General features: G+C 44.5%; 2 protein-coding genes across 9 annotated transcripts in view; both read left to right on the top strand.

Moving 5' to 3' along the window:
- Positions 1–947: 947 nt before the first annotated feature.
- On the top strand, positions 948–2796 carry bola1 (bolA family member 1). 3 transcript variants are annotated; one of them, XM_086077920.1, is made up of 2 exons: positions 948–1089; positions 2246–2796. In XM_086077920.1, the coding sequence occupies exon 2, from the start codon at positions 2270–2272 to the stop codon at positions 2687–2689; it is 420 nt and encodes a 139-aa protein (XP_085934046.1). In that variant the 5' UTR covers positions 948–1089; positions 2246–2269; the 3' UTR covers positions 2690–2796. The 3 variants fall into 3 exon arrangements, with proteins under 3 accessions (XP_085934046.1, XP_085934047.1, XP_085934048.1); XM_086077921.1 differs by having other exon boundaries at positions 952–1089; positions 2172–2796; XM_086077922.1 differs by lacking the exon at positions 948–1089 and adding an exon at positions 1096–1304.
- The window catches only part of nr2f5 (nuclear receptor subfamily 2, group F, member 5), a 50830-nt gene continuing 35317 nt past the window's right edge, over positions 1020–16532 (top strand). Inside the window, exons 1-4 of one of the 6 annotated variants that reach the window (XM_086077913.1) lie at positions 3931–4259; positions 5501–5692; positions 11423–11613; positions 14710–14772. In XM_086077913.1, coding sequence (XP_085934039.1) covers positions 4252–4259; positions 5501–5692; positions 11423–11613; positions 14710–14772 — 454 coding nt within the window. In that variant the 5' untranslated portion in view covers positions 3931–4251. Of the gene's footprint in view, positions 1090–3930; positions 4260–4297; positions 4518–5432; positions 5693–11422; positions 11614–14709; positions 14773–16532 lie in introns of those variants that run through there. The other 5 variants (XM_086077914.1, XM_086077916.1, XM_086077919.1 and 2 more) reach the window with 5 other exon arrangements.

Raw genomic sequence — 16532 nt, 5'->3', positions numbered from 1 at the left:
AGGGTGTGTAGTTTCATTGTAAGCATAGCCAACTGTGTGTGCAATCATAAATATGAAAGTTTAAAAAAAAAGAAATGTAAATTCTGTATGTTGTCTTTGATTTTGTGTGTTTTCTTAAAGAGATTGGAATCTAAGTAAATCTGTCAATGTTATGGCTCACAGTAAACCTCGCGTGAGACTTTGCTTTTCTTTCAAAGCTGTGTGATATTTTTCTGAAAATCTCATCATGGGGTTTGCAATCAACCCTTTAGAAACTCAATGGAGAAACCACCAAGAATAAAAGCTAGGATGAAAAGAGCACTTTGTCTTCCTCTTCACTTTTTACATGTTTTTATGTTGTTGTGAGGACTATTTTTTTGAGTGTTTTAACTTTCTTGTCATTATTCAATTATTTCCAAGGTGATTAAGTAAATATTCTCAGTCGTTTCAGAAGCCCGAGGATAACATTGTATGCATAATGCATGGACTACACTTGGATTCCTCGTGTTTTTGTTCCATACATTTCAAGTTTAAATTAATTTATTCAAACGAGCCCCATTTTTTTGTGGTAAATTTGTTATACATAAGAGGTAAGAATTATTTACCGTATAATAAAGGCAAGTTAATTTTTCTTTTACATGTAGATTTTTAGATTCTATAGCCCAGGTATCAGTGTCGGGTACAAAATCAAAATCTGCAACGTACCCTCAATTCACTCTCGCAGCACATGAAAACTACAACTCCTCCCTCAGTCGACACATCCGGCACGGTTCTTACGTCACCGAGGAGGAAACCATGCAAATTTGAACATCTCCGTCTTTTGCCTTCGACGCAGGTTTGCGCGGGTTCGCTTCCCCGCCTGGGAGACCATGTTTTGTCTGTGTGGAAAACTAAAACAAAAAAACATCTTCGTCTTTTCTCCTCAGTTCATATTGCGTTTGATATATTATCTTGACTATTTTGAGCTTTTTAGTCTACCGGTACACGACAGTAACCCTACAAACCTCGGACAAGTGTTTTCGAAGCATCAGACAAAAAAACAAAAACCTACAAATACATCACTTCCGCCTTGCGTGTGACGTCAAGCGAGCGACGGATTTGGCATCACTGGTGAGATAACGATGTTCATTTTTCAAGCTTTAATTTCACTTCTAAAAGATATTATTCGAGTCGCCAAATGGTTTTATGCTTCGTTTATTATACGGCGGACCTTTATTGTGCAATATGGTCGAACAACAACAAACGTGTGATGCTTATGAGAATGGTTGCAGCCCGTACTAATGCTAGCCAAACAAGCGACCGGTTAGCGTATTAGCTCGCTTAAGGTGAGTTACGCAATAAAACGCAAAACAAAGTTTGGGCGTTTATGTCCATGTTTGGAGAAGAATGCTGACGAGTGAGTGACATTTTCACAAGCGTCTGGCTGAGGCCAGCAGCAAATCTTGACGCAGTGCAGGCATGCGGCTTGCCATTATTTTGTCTTCAGCTTCTTCGAAAAGGAAGAAGAAAACGACGATTCCACTGCTGCAATTTGACTGCTTTATTCTTTTGAAATATAAATAGATATACATTTTTATAATAATTCATTATCCGTGTGACACGGAAAATGTTCTCGTGTAAAATTATGAATTTATTCTCGTAATATTATCTATTTACTTGTAAAAAGTCTCAAATTTCGTTGTATTGTGTACAATGACAATAGAGGCAATTTCTGATTCTGAAAAGGTGACAATTACTTTTCATTGATTTTATTTTTTAGTTCACATTTAATCTATGAGTTCTTATAAAATATCGCTTCTCTTTGAAAACTTCCACTTTATTCCCATGACTTTATTTGCTAATTATCTTATTTGATCTATTCATACTATACAAACAAATAATTTATACTTTATTGTTGTGCACGCTCCACTTTAGTTTTGATTTTAAATGTATTTTTCTCATTTTATTTCATTTAAGTAATATTTCTATTTAAATAGTGTGTGTGTGTGTGTGTGTGTGTGTGTGTGTGTGTGTGTGTGTGTGTGTGTGTGTGTGGAGGGGGGGTATTAAAAAGTGATTGGAATGAATTGATGAAAAAGCAGCATAAAAAAAAAAAAAACAGCAACAAACAAACAGCTTTTACCGATTAAATGCAAAGAGTTGGTCTTCAACGTTAAATACAACTGAATAGCAATACTTTTGCATAACACTAGACGGAGCCCAGTACGCATAGTTGTACACTTTGGGATCACTGAAGTATGTGTATGAACTACACATCCATCATCAGGTGGTCTCCCGCGCACATCGTCGGATGTTGCCCGCCATCCTCCGCGGCTCTCGGTCCGCCCCTCTCGCCCGCTTGGCCTCCCGCATGGATCACGCCCGGCCCGTGGAGGGCGCCATCACCGCCAAACTGACGGACGCGTTGCATCCGGAGCATCTGGAGGTGCGCAACGAAAGCCACATGCACGCCGTGCCTCCCGGCTCGGAATCGCACTTCCGCGTGCTGGTGGTCAGCGAACGCTTCCGGGGCCTGTCGCTGCTACAGCGCCACCGTCTGGTCAACGAGGCCCTGAAGGCGGAGCTGAGCACTCGTGTTCACGCGCTGGCCATCCAGGCCAAGACGCCTGAACAGTGGGGTGCAGATCCCGACCTGGCCGAGAGCCCCCCCTGCTTGGGGGGGTCGCGAGGGGATCGCTCTGTGGAGGACAAACTGAAGACAGAACGTTAGCGGGGGACACTTTCTGCTGGACATCTCGGACACCGTATATGTTGACTTTCAGTTTGAATTTGTCAGGCTTTATACATGCACTGTAGCCTAATAAAAATGTAAACACACAAAAATACTGTCTTTTCTTTTTTTTTACACTTTGAAACTTAAAAAAGTCAACTTAAATAATACACAGTTGGGTCAAAAATAGCCCAGCTATGGGTACAGCAAAAAAAGAACCGACCCTCTACTTGGGTCTATTTGACCCAACTTTGGTTCAAGAAATGGATCTTTCAGCATAAAACCACTCCTAAATATTGGTCAGTCTTTACTTGGGTCAAACATTTGGGTCATTCTGTATAGAACAACCCAGAAAGTTGAAAATCTTTAAAATCCATATTTGGGTATCTTTTGACCCAACTGATTTTAGAGTGTAAACTACAGTATCGCCTATTATTGTGGTTCTGGGACTGTATCATACTTAGATTTTATATTTACAAAAAAAACATTTAAAAAATCAGTTATCATATAAGCTACGGTATTTATTTGCACTATATGTTTGTATTCAATATTTTTATATTTGATTTAGCCCTAACAGAGAAGAGAGAATTTAAGTTTTCATTTATTTGTGAGGGGTTCAATAAGGTCAGTACCACTGCATTACCACACGAGGGCGGCATGTGCTGAAATGTAAATGGCCTGCTGGCTTCATCATTATGATTCCAACGGAAAGAGAAGCTATAGCAGCATTTTATACATCAATATTAAATATATACGTGCGTAATATATCAGCTTGATAGTCTTACTGCACAAAGTCATTTCATAATATTTATGCTTTGGCTTATTTGTATTAACTGCAGTACTAAAGTACAAACTGTGCTGTACTTGGATTTGTGTGTGTGTGTGTGACTTTAAAGGTCACGATGTGCTTTCCACATGACGAGCGACGGCGTCAGCGTGCGTGAGAACAGGCGGGGAGTGTGTTTATTCCACATTTGATCATTTTGACAAATGTTGCGATCACACAAGTCAAACGGTCAAACTCGCTCGCAACCGTCGTCGCAAACATTTCATGACCCTCGCCGTGACCTCTTGCAGTGCCGGTTCCATAAGTAGGAAGGAATTCAAATTGACTTCAAGCCTTTGTCAAATATCATCAGCGTTTGTTTTTTTTGTCCTGTGGTGGGAAGTAACAAAGTATAAATACTTGGTCGATTTTTCATGTAGGCGTCTCTCACATATATTCCGCACCTCCGCCAGAGTTGAAGAAGTATGAAGTAGTGAGCATACATTTATTTTAGTTGCGTATATTTAAAAGCTTTATGTATAATGCAAATACATTCTATGCATGCGAGGTGAAGGTGTTGTTTTTGTCCACTTGGGGCAGTCTACACTATAATACACGCATGCTTGCGGACAAACTTGCCGGCCATCCGGACTTCACTCGTTGTCGTTCGTCCGCTGGCCTCGTAAGCCAAGTTTGCGCTGTCTGTGCACTTCAAGCGTGACGATTTTGCTCACCTGTGGCGGGCGGGAGATTCAGACGTGGCTTCCAGGTGTCAAGTTGGCGTCTTCAAAGTGCGATGATAAGGTTGGAGTTGCGAAGGCTTGTCTGTAGCTGCTTTACATCAAGCGGCACTTTGGGCAAAATAGCAAAGGCGGGAGAGGTCAAGCCCGAGGCCCGAGGCGGAATGTCACAAGCCGCCAGACATTTTTCAGGCGCTTTCGCTTTTTTGCTTTGATATTGCGATTTGGTGTCTTTCGGCGGGCGAGGAATTGGACAGCAGTTTTCAAGTTCCTGATAGTAAGACGGCCACGTCGCAAGGACCGAGACCTTAAACTAAGGCTGGTATCGACACTGATACTGATACTTGGTATCAGTATTTGTTCATCTCTAAAGGAAACCAAACACAACATTTGGAACGGACTTCTTTTATGTGAACAAAATATTTAATAACATTTCCAAGTTATAATTTTTTGAAAGTCTATTTCCCCCCCGGATATCGTTGTTCATCATTTGCACACCGCCCGTATCGCAGATGTTTGATATTTATTTATTTTTCTAGTTTTTAGAGTAGACGGCAAATGCTCACAACAGTTCAGAATTTGTGCATTTTTGGGGAACCTATCCTGTTGTTTGCCGAAATTGCCGCATGTGTTCGATATGGTTTTCAGATTTAAAAGAAAAAGAAGCAATGATCGTATTTTGGCTGTTTATAGTCAGGCTTGGCCCCTAGACCTTGAAAAAAGTGTACAGGCAAGTTTTCAGTGTCGTACAACAAACATGCAGCACAAGCAACAGCAAGAAAAAGAGGCAGAGAAGGTCCCCAGCAGTAGTGATGGGCATGACAGTTCTTTTAAGTGAACTGAATCTTTAGAATCAGTTCATTAAAAAGAACCGTTCAAAAGATTCCTTCATGGAATTGTTCTATGCCTGTGAGTATTGTCTGTTTGTATGTGTTGCTGCTCCATGTGTGTTTTTAAGCAGTTTGAAGTATTTCAATTGATCATAACTTCAATGCTAATTTCTGTTAACCTGTCTACGGCATTTTGCAGTATTTGTTAGCATTAAGCTAGTGGATTTGTTAGACGAAATATGGATTGTTGAACATTTTGGTGGTGTTTGAGTAGCTCATGTTATAATTTGCTTTTGATTGAACGTCAACTGGGAGTGAAAAAACTTTTTTGGACAAAGCAAGAAAAATGTCTTTTCATTTATAAAGAGGGAATTTATTTCATAGTCTCACTTTTCCCCTCCTTTTAGATCGAGAGTGACAACAGACACTAAAGGATACTTTCAAAAGTGTCTCACGTTGACCGTATTTTTTCAAGGCAGCCCTTCCGATCTCATCTGATCTTGGAAGCCGAGCAGGATCGGGCCCGGTTTCGTAGCTTCTTGGATGGGAGAGCAGCTGGGAACGCAAAGTGCTGTGAAGGGCTCAAATCAGTTGGAAGCTTTGGCGGTCTGGAGCATCTCGTCTTTCAAAACTTGGCCCAAAAGAAGAGGAATCTACGGGGACGAAGGTAAACTAAAACAAAAGCACGTTTTCATATCGTCTTGTGGATTTTCGCGACGGGGTTGCGAACGTATCCCAGCCACAAATGCAGGTTGACTACATTTTTATTTGGAGTTCAGCAAATATGACACGGTCGTTACGCACTCGCCGTAAAACATGTCAGCGGGGCCTGACCCGATGTCGACCGATCCGTCTGCGGTCCCAGGTCGGGCTCGGTCATCCTGGACGGCGCACCCGGGTCGCTGGGAAGCCACCTTGCCCGCGTCGTCCCCGCGTCGTCCCCGCGTCGTCCCTGCGTCGTCCCTGCGTCACGGCGGCAGGCTGCGACTGGGAGCTCGGGCAGGCGACACTTCCCGCCACGGAGAGTGATTTACAACCAGGGATAACGTCTTGGGCAACAAATGGGGACAGTCGGTCTGGTGGTCCCGGGGGGGGGGGGCGGCATGTGTGGACATACGTATAGACAAGCCTGCTAAACACATTTGAGTGCTTTTGCTTGAGCAGAACCGCAAACATTGTGCTCAAATGCTGCATCGCTTTTAAACCGGCAGAGTTACACTGGGCAGATGCTAATAGGCTATTATAGTATTTTAATTGGGAAGCACCCCCCCCCTCCACTTCCCCCACCCCCACCCCACCCACCATCTAAGCCCACACCTCGGCTAATGAAAGAAGGACAAAAGCGGAGATGGAGAGAAGACAATATCCTTGTGTGGGAGAATTAGTTACACTCACTAGTCCAAGTATTCAAAGCCAAGAGAGGAGGCGGTTGGGGGAGGGGACAGAGAGGGATTAGGAGCCAAATCCACACAGGTGGGTTGGGTGGTCGGGGGTGGGAGTGGTGGTGAGGGGGGGTCACATGACAGGACGTTACCTCGTTTGATGAACACCAGCCGGGGAGGCCCCCAGGAAAGAAGAAGGGGTCAGAGCATTTTTATAGGCGGAATGAAGAGCCGGACCCCCATCAGGTCTTCATTAGGACTCGTCTGCCAGGTGTGCCCAACACGCCTGCAAAAACCGTCTCACGAGTCACACGGAACCTCGCAAAGATGCCTGCAAAATGCGTCTCCTAAATGTCAAACTGTAATAATCGGAGAGCAACATGTTGAAGTCAGCTTCTCCGATTTTGGTGGAATTTGACGGCAAAGCGCAAAATGTCATTAGTGGGACATTTTTGGAATTACGGTGCTGCCTTGAAAGACCCGATTTACGAGTTTCTTGAGATACGAGCTGTCATCTGGATGTTTTTTTTTTTTTGCTTTGAGTTGAGATGCTGAACAAGCTGCAGTTTGTCAGATAGAATTAATGAACATCTGGCTGTGTAAAAATCATCATCACAGCTCTTTTCTATCAGAAATGCAACCCAGCGCTTAACAAAAAGCAGGTTAAAAGACAAATACATTCAAGTGCAATAGAGAATGAATCCATCTTGAACGCGAAATGAAAAAATTCCAGCGGGGATTCAATGATGCCAAGATCCAGATGGAGGCCGTTCCAATAATCTTGCGGTCTTGTTGAAAAGATTGTCGACAAAGTGAGGTTATTAGTTGAGAAACGTCAAATTGTGTGATGGCGTCCACGTATCACTGATATTTATTAACGTTATGTTTATGTTGCCTAAAGGAAGCACATGTCAAGAAAAACACACAGGACCAAGAAGGCTTCCCTGCGGAACACCATATTCATTATCAAATATTTGCGACACACCGTTACGGTACCTAAACTGACAAATGTTTCTTTTTGACGGGCAGGTACGAGCAAAACCAATCAAGAGCCGTGCCAGATGATGTCGCAAGCCGTTCCAATAACATTTTGCGATCCATCAATTGTGTCGAAAGCACAATTCCAATCCAACAAAAAGACAAATTGGACTGAATGTAAACGTCCTCATGTAGACGCTGGATTGTTGGATGTCTCGGCTTCATTCTCGGCCACTGCCGCACGCTGCCGGTTTGTGTCCTCGCAGCTCGGACCGCCCCCAAACGCTGAGACGTGCCGACCCTTTGTCAAAAGAGGAATGCGGCACCTCTGACCACGTTCGTGATAAATCAGCTGACGTTTCGGGTCGGCGTCCATCCCGTGATTGCCATGCCCCCCCCCCCCCCCCAAAAAAGGCATGGGAGTTTTTCCCTCTGGTATTGGGGTCTGGTGGTGTCCTGGTTGGGCTGTTTTTTGGGGGGCCAAGGCCTTCGAGCCCCGCAGGACGCAAACCAGAGGAGCCTTCAAGTCAAGGCAGACTCGCTGCTAAACCTCGACAAACTCAAAACGGGACACTTTGAAGCCCTTTTGCCATTTTTGCGCTCCTCGACATCCGTTTGGTGTCTTACTTGTTGAACAGAAATGAAGGATTATAATTTATTTAAAAAAAAAAAATGTTGTGTTTGTGAACGATAGATTGCATTTTTACCCAACTTGCTTTTCTCTAACAAGGAGCTGAACGGTAAAAAAATTCCCAACATGCGTTTGATCCTTTCATGGACCGACACTTTTTTTTTGATGGTCTTCATCTTTTTGACACCAAAACGACACTGAACAGTCGACGGGCAGTGGGAAGGTTCGCATTTGATACATCGTCGTCATCAGATTGCAGCCGAGAGACCGGAAGAGTCACAGAAAGGCTCGGGCATTTTCTGGGATCAAACATCTCAGCCTTGACAAGTCGCCCGCTTTTTGTCTCTATTGTCTGTCTTTGTCCTCTAAGCCGATAAATTCTCCGATTCTTCCTCTCTGGGACGTCTTTCAGACCCTTCTAATAAGCCGCACGCCGTTTAGTTTGGGGTGAGGAGGGTCAAGCGTACGGCAGGCCCCTCAAACCCGGGGTTAATCTCTCCTCTTCCAGATGTGCCCCGTAGGATTCCCCGCTCGCACAAAAAGCTGATGTATTATTCACGTGTCAGCAGCGCGGGGAAATATTTGCACCAAACGCGGCCATTGTGATCCCATACAAGCCGGGCCACGACGGCGGACCCCGGCGACTGCGGACACTAGGAGCTTTGACCCTGGGGGTCTCGGAGCCCCTTTGTCTTGGCTGACCTTGTTTCTTTTAGCCGCTTTCTGAACTTAAAATCCGCACACACACAAAGAAACGAGCCCTTCCCGTTTGCTTTATTAGCATATTTTCTTCTGCGGGGGGGGGACGGCGTCCCAAATAATAGAAAGAGGCCTTAATTGTGAAAGTTACGAGGCCTCAAATAAAAGGCGAGGGTCACGGGTGGGACATGCCGGGTCAACTCGGAGCGAGGGAGCGTTCTATTTGTGACACTCGGATCTTCACGGGCACGCTTTTTAAGTGCACGTTGCGGTGCTGCTGTTCCAGAACGCGCAGTACCGCTTTGTGACCACACCAACAATAACTGCATTTGGCCACGTTGGATCTGCGCGAGCATCGTTTGTATAGTTCCTACCTCTTGTTTTCTTCAGCCGCCTGTTTACAATATTTTGGATGTAATTCCACTGTGAAGCACTAGATGGGGGCCCCTGGGTTTAGTTTGACACCAAAAGAAGGTTGAACATTTTAGCTCTTCAATCCTGTGTTTTACGCCTACAGAAAGTGACGACCGTATAGCTTGATTTAATAATTGTATGATTTTTGTTCATGATTATGGATGTGTTTTCGGAATGCGGCGGGAAACCCGAGCAAACCATCTGTCCAATGTTGCCTCGTCGCTTGTCGTGCTCTTCCTTCCTCTGTTGAGGTGCTTGACACAAACTCCTCCAGTTGCGTCTCCACTTCCTCTCGAGTGTCTTCTTCCTTTCGCCTTCCTCGCTGTTTACCAAACATGCCGCCGTCCTCCTCCTCCTCCTCCCTCGCTTTTGTCTGTGCTCATCTGTGGACAAAATGGCTCTCAACTGGTCGTCATCCTTCGCCGCTTCAGGAAATCTTCACGCTTGACCATTTACGGGACATTTACAACCGATTTTAAACTAAATCGCTGACAAACCGGAAACAAATTCAAAATAAATCTGACATTATGGAGGTGTCGACAGTAGTTTTGAAGTTGTATATCACCATTCACCACTAGATGGCAGCAATTGAAGCTAACTGTGAAGCTCACACTTAATAAAAAAAAAAAAAAAGTAGATATAATATAATATAATGTTCAACGCGTAGTTGTCAAATAGAAATTAGCCGGAAGTTGTGGTACTTGTAAATGGTGCAGCAGCACATGTGGGCGCCTTAGTTGGGCACCTTCTTTGCCTCTTCTCCTTGCTGTTAATTGCGCAGTGTTGCCGGCACAACGTGTTTCTCCACTGAAGGTGCGAGACGGGACTCGCCCGTAAAGCGAGACGACTTGAAAACGGACGCGCTGGCTTGCGTGCACGGAATAAACGTCAATCTAGCGGCGGAGCCGCAAACGCTTCTGGATTGCGTTTTGCCGGCGTTTTTGCCCAACAACTGTCTGTGTTTGTTTCCTTCACTCCACCTCGACACTCACGCATGCCTCACTGCGTGTCCACATCCCTTTTGGGGGGGGGGGGTGTTCTGTATGACGGCGGCTGTGTGTGTGTGTGTGTGTGTGTGTCGGCGGTCGTGTGTACTTCACGCTTGACCTTCCCCTCGCTTGCTTTGTGCGCGCCGTCACTTTTGCCTTGAGTCTCTTGACCTACTTGGTCATCTCGCAGCAAGCCACTTAGAAGAGCTCCCATAATACCAACCTCCGTGCGTGCGTCCACATCTGTCTGGCACATCTGTCGCCCCCCCCCCCCCCCATTCCCAATCCACCCCCCAACTTCCAAAAACACACAGCTCGAGATTTAATCCGCCCACAAAACGACGATGATTGTTGCTTTTTATTGAATTCTGGGCCATCCGTTGCCAGGGTGCGCTTCAAATCCCTCTTTTTATTTTGCTTTAATCCAAATCTCCCGAGATGGGACGTGTGTTTTTGCATCTGCGCACACACACACACACACACATTTATATAACGAGCAGTTCCTTTGGAAAAAAACAAAAGCAGCGAGGATGTCATTAGGGCGAAGTATGGAAGGTCTCGCAACCGAGGTTCCAATCATGACCACTTGTGGTGGTGAAAAAAGAAGAAAAGGAATCCATAAGCAAGCAAACGCATGACATTCAAATGTTGTAATGTAAAAGTTGTCGGGTTATCGTGTGAAACTTATCACATTAATAAATGAAACTTTGCAAATTTATTTATCATTTTATAATGTGAAATATGACATTAAAATGTGAAATTGATCACATTATTATATGAAACGTATCATGTTTAAAACATTCAACTTATTAAAATGTGGAACTTATCATTTCATAATGCGAAATTCATCGCTTTATAATGTAAAAAAAATTAGGGCAAAACATTCGATATGCATTTATAGTAATATTGCAAAATCAATATTGTTGCAATATTTCAATTTTTATTGTCTAATGAAAGAATGACATTTGTTTTCATGTAAGCAAGCTCAATGTATTATTAGTTCCTTGTAATTACTAAATAAAGTTGAACTATTTGGTGGTGACGCCCATCGAAGTTTGCGTCTGACTGTTCCAATTCAGAAAAAAAGCCTACAATTCCATATGAAGCTTATTGCATGTCTTTGCGATATCGATATATTTTCGATATATTGCCCAGCTCGAGTAAAAACTAATCCTAAAATGTGGAATTGACGACATTATAACTTGAAATGTTCGATGCTGTGGCAGAAACGTTTCACAAAGTGAGTCAGCGGGTGATTGTTTACGTCGAGATGATGATCTTGCTTCTGTCATTGTCTTGGACAGATCGTCGTCATCGTCATCATCGTCATCATCATCATCATCATCATCATCATCATCATCATCATCATCACAACTGACACAAGACCAGATGGTCGCGGTGACGAAAACCTGTCATGTGGCCTGCGGCTGGCGAGCGAGCAACCTGCAAACCTGCTGCTCTTCCTCTTCCTCATCCTCGTCTTCCTCAGAGTGGAGTAAGTGATGACTTTGCGCTTTGCCACACGCACAACAACTCCCAATTACACAAGAACACAAAGAGCTTTTCCTGGCCAGGCTCTTTTGTACACGGAGGACATTTTGTGATCTCCGGCAGCTACTTGACACGGAATTTAGTTCGAAAAATGGCCTTTTTTGCTGTTGTTCCAAAATAAGATGCTGTCGAAAAGCAGTCGAGCTCATAATCGTCCGGTTTTTTTTGGTAGCCTGGCGAGGGTGCGACTTGGAGCCGAGATGTTCGACGTTCGTGGCCCCCACCGGGGCGGTTGGGGGGCAGTTGAGGGAATCGTGTTCTTACCTAGCCGGGTCCAGGGGGGTGCGTGGGCTCTTGAACCGGGTCCCCATAGTGGCGGCTAAAGTGGAAATCATTTAGAAATGAGAAATTAAGAAGATTAAAAAAAGTATTATTTAGAAAAATAGAAAATATAGCATGTCTTTGAAAACCAGCAAATGAAACTTGTATACAAATTGCATAATGAAATATGTTAAATGTGGAAAATATTGAACACAATATTTGACAGATAAGGTCGATTTAATGCAATCTTTTTATTACCGCTTCTGTATTAAACATTTGGATGTTTTTACACATTTCTTTACTCGAGTTGACATATTTTCATCCTTCATAAAAATCAACCTGACGAATATTCTCTCATATTTGCTCATAAATGTCGTCTTATTCTCGTTTGAGCTATTTGTGCTTGCAATTGTCAGTCGAAAAAGGAAGCGGCTCGACGTCATCGTCACGTTTGAAAGCAGCGGCAAAGTGGACAAAACGTCTTTTTTTATCTTCTCCATTTGAGAACAATCTGTTGCCGCTTATGTTGACATATTTAACTAGTTTAAATATGACATCAAAACAATCAAGTATAGGTAGTGTGTGTGTGTGTGTGTGTGTGTGTGGGGGGGGGGTGTGTGTGTGTGTGTGTGTGTGTGTGTGTGTGTGTGTGTGTGTGTATTAGTGAGAATGTATCCAGGTGTGCTGATGATTTTGTGGCAAGCAACTTTGCAGGTGAGCACAATGTTGTGCTCGTGCCCCCTCCCACTCGGTGTTGTGCTCGTGGCCCCTCCCACTCGGTGTTGTGTTGGCGCTGAGGGTTGCATGAAACCTGTCATTAGCCGAGTTGCAGGCTCGAGAGCTCTCGGCGGGGGTGGGCTTTGTCTCGGGGGCCGGCGTCTCTTTACACGGCGCCCGGCGGCCATTGTGTGCCCAGTGAAAGGGCCCAATGGCGGGGGGTCACGGGGGATGACAGAGGGGGGGGGGGGGGGGGGGGCACTTCTTGAGTAGTGGTCAGTGAGAGAAAGGAGAATTGGGGGGCGGGGGCTTTTATACAGTTGTTGTCCTCCTCTCATCCAGAACAAGGAGGTTAGGGTCACTAGTTGCTCCAGCAAGAGCATCTTGCCCCCCCCCCAAAAAAAAGAAGAAGAAAAGACCGCGTGGGGGTTGGCCTCCGTCAATGGCGGCGTGTCCAGTCAGGACCTTTCGGACCTTTCGGGTCACGCAGCTGAGAGGAAAATAAGCTTCCCATTTTTACAGCGTTTCATGAACGCACCGCCAAGCGCCTGTCAATCGCTTCCTCGCTCGATTCAGGCAAAAATGATTGACAGCGTTCGTCAATCCGCTCATTTGCCACTTAAAGGATTTCTGATTAGTTTGCAGTTGATTTATAATTTGCGCGCAATACGTCCAACTCGACGTCACGCACAGATCGGAACCCACGGCGATCCAAAAACTGCAGTTAGCCAACGCCTCATCAAGTTGGTCATTTTCATGAGCTTGCTTTCTTTACTCTTGCGCAGCAAACCCCGAAATCATCTTCAATACGTCATTTCAAACGGAATCCCCACACACTTGCATTTTTTTAAGAAAATGGCCATTTTTGATATTGGCACAAACTAATGAATTATCTATCGCTAGATCTAATATTAATCTAACATACATCTAAATCTACATCTAAATCTAATCTCATCGAACATCTTTTCATGACACAAAGTCAACATTGCATCAAACGACGACCGTTTCTGTTCATTGGTGTGCAATTGAGGCACACGTTAGCATTAGCATGCTAATGACTGCCACTTGGTTAGCATTAGCATGCTAATGACTGCCACTTGGTTAGCGGCTTTTCCCACAGCTCATCGGGACCAATTACCGACTCCATTAGAAGGAGGCGGCAGAGCGCTGATGACTTTAGAGGGCCAATAAAGATCTTAAACGCGCGGGGACAGCAGGGCCACTTGGGGTGGTGGTGGGGGGGGGGGGGGGTCGCTTTACAGACAGGGGTCACCACCTCGCACCCGGCCACTGCCCGGCACCGTGTGAATGTGTGACACTGCTTGTTGACACACATAAACTCTCCAGCTGTCCAACAGATAAAGGATATATACGCAGACGCTGACATCAATTTTAGGCGCCCCCCCCCCCCCCACCCCCCGCCCCAATATGCATAATTATCACTCTAGGCAACCGTTAGACACTTTGAATTTCATGCAGTAAAGGCAACCCTCCCCAAGGGGAAACCCCGGCGTTTGGGTAATCCCCACTCAAGAGCTTCCAGTGTGTCAAACAAAAAGTCGTATTTGCTGAGCCAGAAGCAAAAAGTGTCACAAGTGGATGTGAAAATGGCGGAGGTGCGAGGAGGGTCTTCCTTCTAATCACTTTCCCTGCTGCCTTCGCGGGGGGCTGGTGGGAGGGTTTGAGCGATCGGGGTGGGGGGGCCGCGCTTAAGATCACAGCTCCGCCATCACCTCCTCCTCCTCCTCCCCTTTTGATGGAGGGCCCAGGGGTGCCTGCTTCCCTCCTTCGGGGCTTTTCAAGGCTGATGGATAACGTCACAAGAAGAAGAAGAAGAAAATCAGCGCATCCATCGCAACAAGCTCCGCTCATGACAGATCAAATCACTCGCACTGCAGAAAAACAAAAATAAAAACAAGGAAAAGATCAAATAAAAAGAGGAATATGGAAGCAACGTTATCTCCTAATATTGCAGGAAAAATGTTGACCAGAGGGCAACAATTGCTCACAAGAAAGAGGAATGCAATTCTGAATAATAGATTCTTTCATTTCATTTCAACAGGAACTTTTGATGGGATAAAGAAAGAAAGAAAGAAAGAAAAAAAGGTCAGGAAAATAAGCAAATGTACGTATGACTCAATTTATTAATTTCAACTGATAATTGAACTGGGAAAAAACTAAACAAATAAATAAACAGTGTAACTGACAACTGGTCTTAAAACAAGAGCATTTAATAAGATAAGAAATATGTGAATAAAAAGTCATCTTTTAATGTAACAACAAAATATGACTTGGTAAGATAAAAAAAAAAAGTCAACTGAGTGCAACAACTGCAAAAGAAAAAAAAAGTCATAACATGTAAAAGATATTATGTCATTTAAGCAAAATCATCTCCGATCGAACCAAAAGGTTTTCCTACATATTAAAAACAATGATGATGATTATTCAATATTTTTTTTATTTATTTTTGTGTTTAGTTTTGTGTTTTTAGGCAGGCTATCTTCATTTTTTTTTTTTTACTTTCCTCTTCATTTGGCAGACGATTTTGCATTCATGAGGTCATCTATTCCTCATTTGAATATTTCCTTGAATATTCTTTTCCCCCAAAACGAAATCTTGTAAGATCTTAAATGAAGTCAGCAATTCCTCACGCAATGACTTGATTCTTGTTTTTGTTTGCTTTTGGCAGTATTGTCTGTCTGTCCGTCTGTCCGTCTTGCTCTTTATACGACGACTCCCTCATCGTCTCGCTCGGCGGCGTCCGCTCACGTCGGAATGTCACGTTCCCGCCACTCTCCCCGGGGGGCCCGAGGCGGAGGACAGATGTGGAGGCCTTCCTTTCCCAGCATTCCCCGGGGAGGGCAGCGACAGGTCTTAACACCCTCCAGGAGGCTCTGGGTTTGCGGGCGGGGGGGGGGGGGGGGGGCTTGTTGTCCGAGCGGGGGTCACGTATTGCCAGTCAAGTGATGCATAAGAAATGCTTTGTTTGGACCGATTCGGGTGGAAGGAATTGACTGGATTCGCCTGTAATTAGGTTATTCCCTTTTGAAATGGCCAAAAAGAAAAGAAAAGGCCGTTTGCTACATTATTACATCTGCAATATTGTATTTTGTTGATGATGATGATGATGATGATGATGGTATGGGTTTGAATATATTGTAATACATTATGGACCCCCGTTATTTGTGGGTGATAAGAAATGTAATTGACGACCATATTTAAATATAGAAACCCCTCATTTTCTTTAAAAAACACAAAACTCCTCCCTCCCAAAAATTCAAAAAATACACATTTTTAAATACACAAATATATAAATCCGTGACAATATGGGGGTCCATTGTATTGTGGGGGGGAAAGCATCATCTAAATCTATCGTGTACAGTATCCTTAAAACACGTCAAGTTTATTTTGTTATTTGCGTTTAATGATCCATGATTTCAGATTTGGTTGCAAAAGTGTTACAATTGAACGCGTGTTCAGAAAGTATTGCGTGTTTCACTTGTCGCGGGGGGGGGGGGGGGGGTGGAACGGAACCCTCGCCAGAGGGCGTGTTTACATGAGATGGCTTTTCTCGTCATGTTTGCTACTTTTCGAGATGCATCGTGAGCACGACGACGACGCGCGCTCTAGAAAATGTCCGTCCGGGGCGCTGCACGCGCACGGGTAAGAAATAAATGGCAAAAAGGTCCGGTTTGTCGTCTTCCGTCTTACACGGCTGTTTGGACATGAAGTCAATGTTGGACAATTTGACCTTCTGATGACGCGAGAGCAACACAAAAGTCCGGGTTATGCTTTCCTTCTGGGCAGCGGCAAATGTCACGGCACTTCATCATGGCTCCGCAGTTATTTAGCCAGACAAGACGGTGCCGAGCGAGCCCGCAGCGC

Source organism: Leptonotus elevatus, chromosome 6, assembly GCF_054856555.1.
Source record: "Leptonotus elevatus isolate MCC_2025b chromosome 6, RoL_Lele_1.0, whole genome shotgun sequence".
Classification (NCBI taxonomy): Eukaryota; Metazoa; Chordata; class Actinopteri; order Syngnathiformes; family Syngnathidae; genus Leptonotus; species Leptonotus elevatus.
This window is presented reverse-complemented; position numbering and strand designations above follow the sequence as displayed.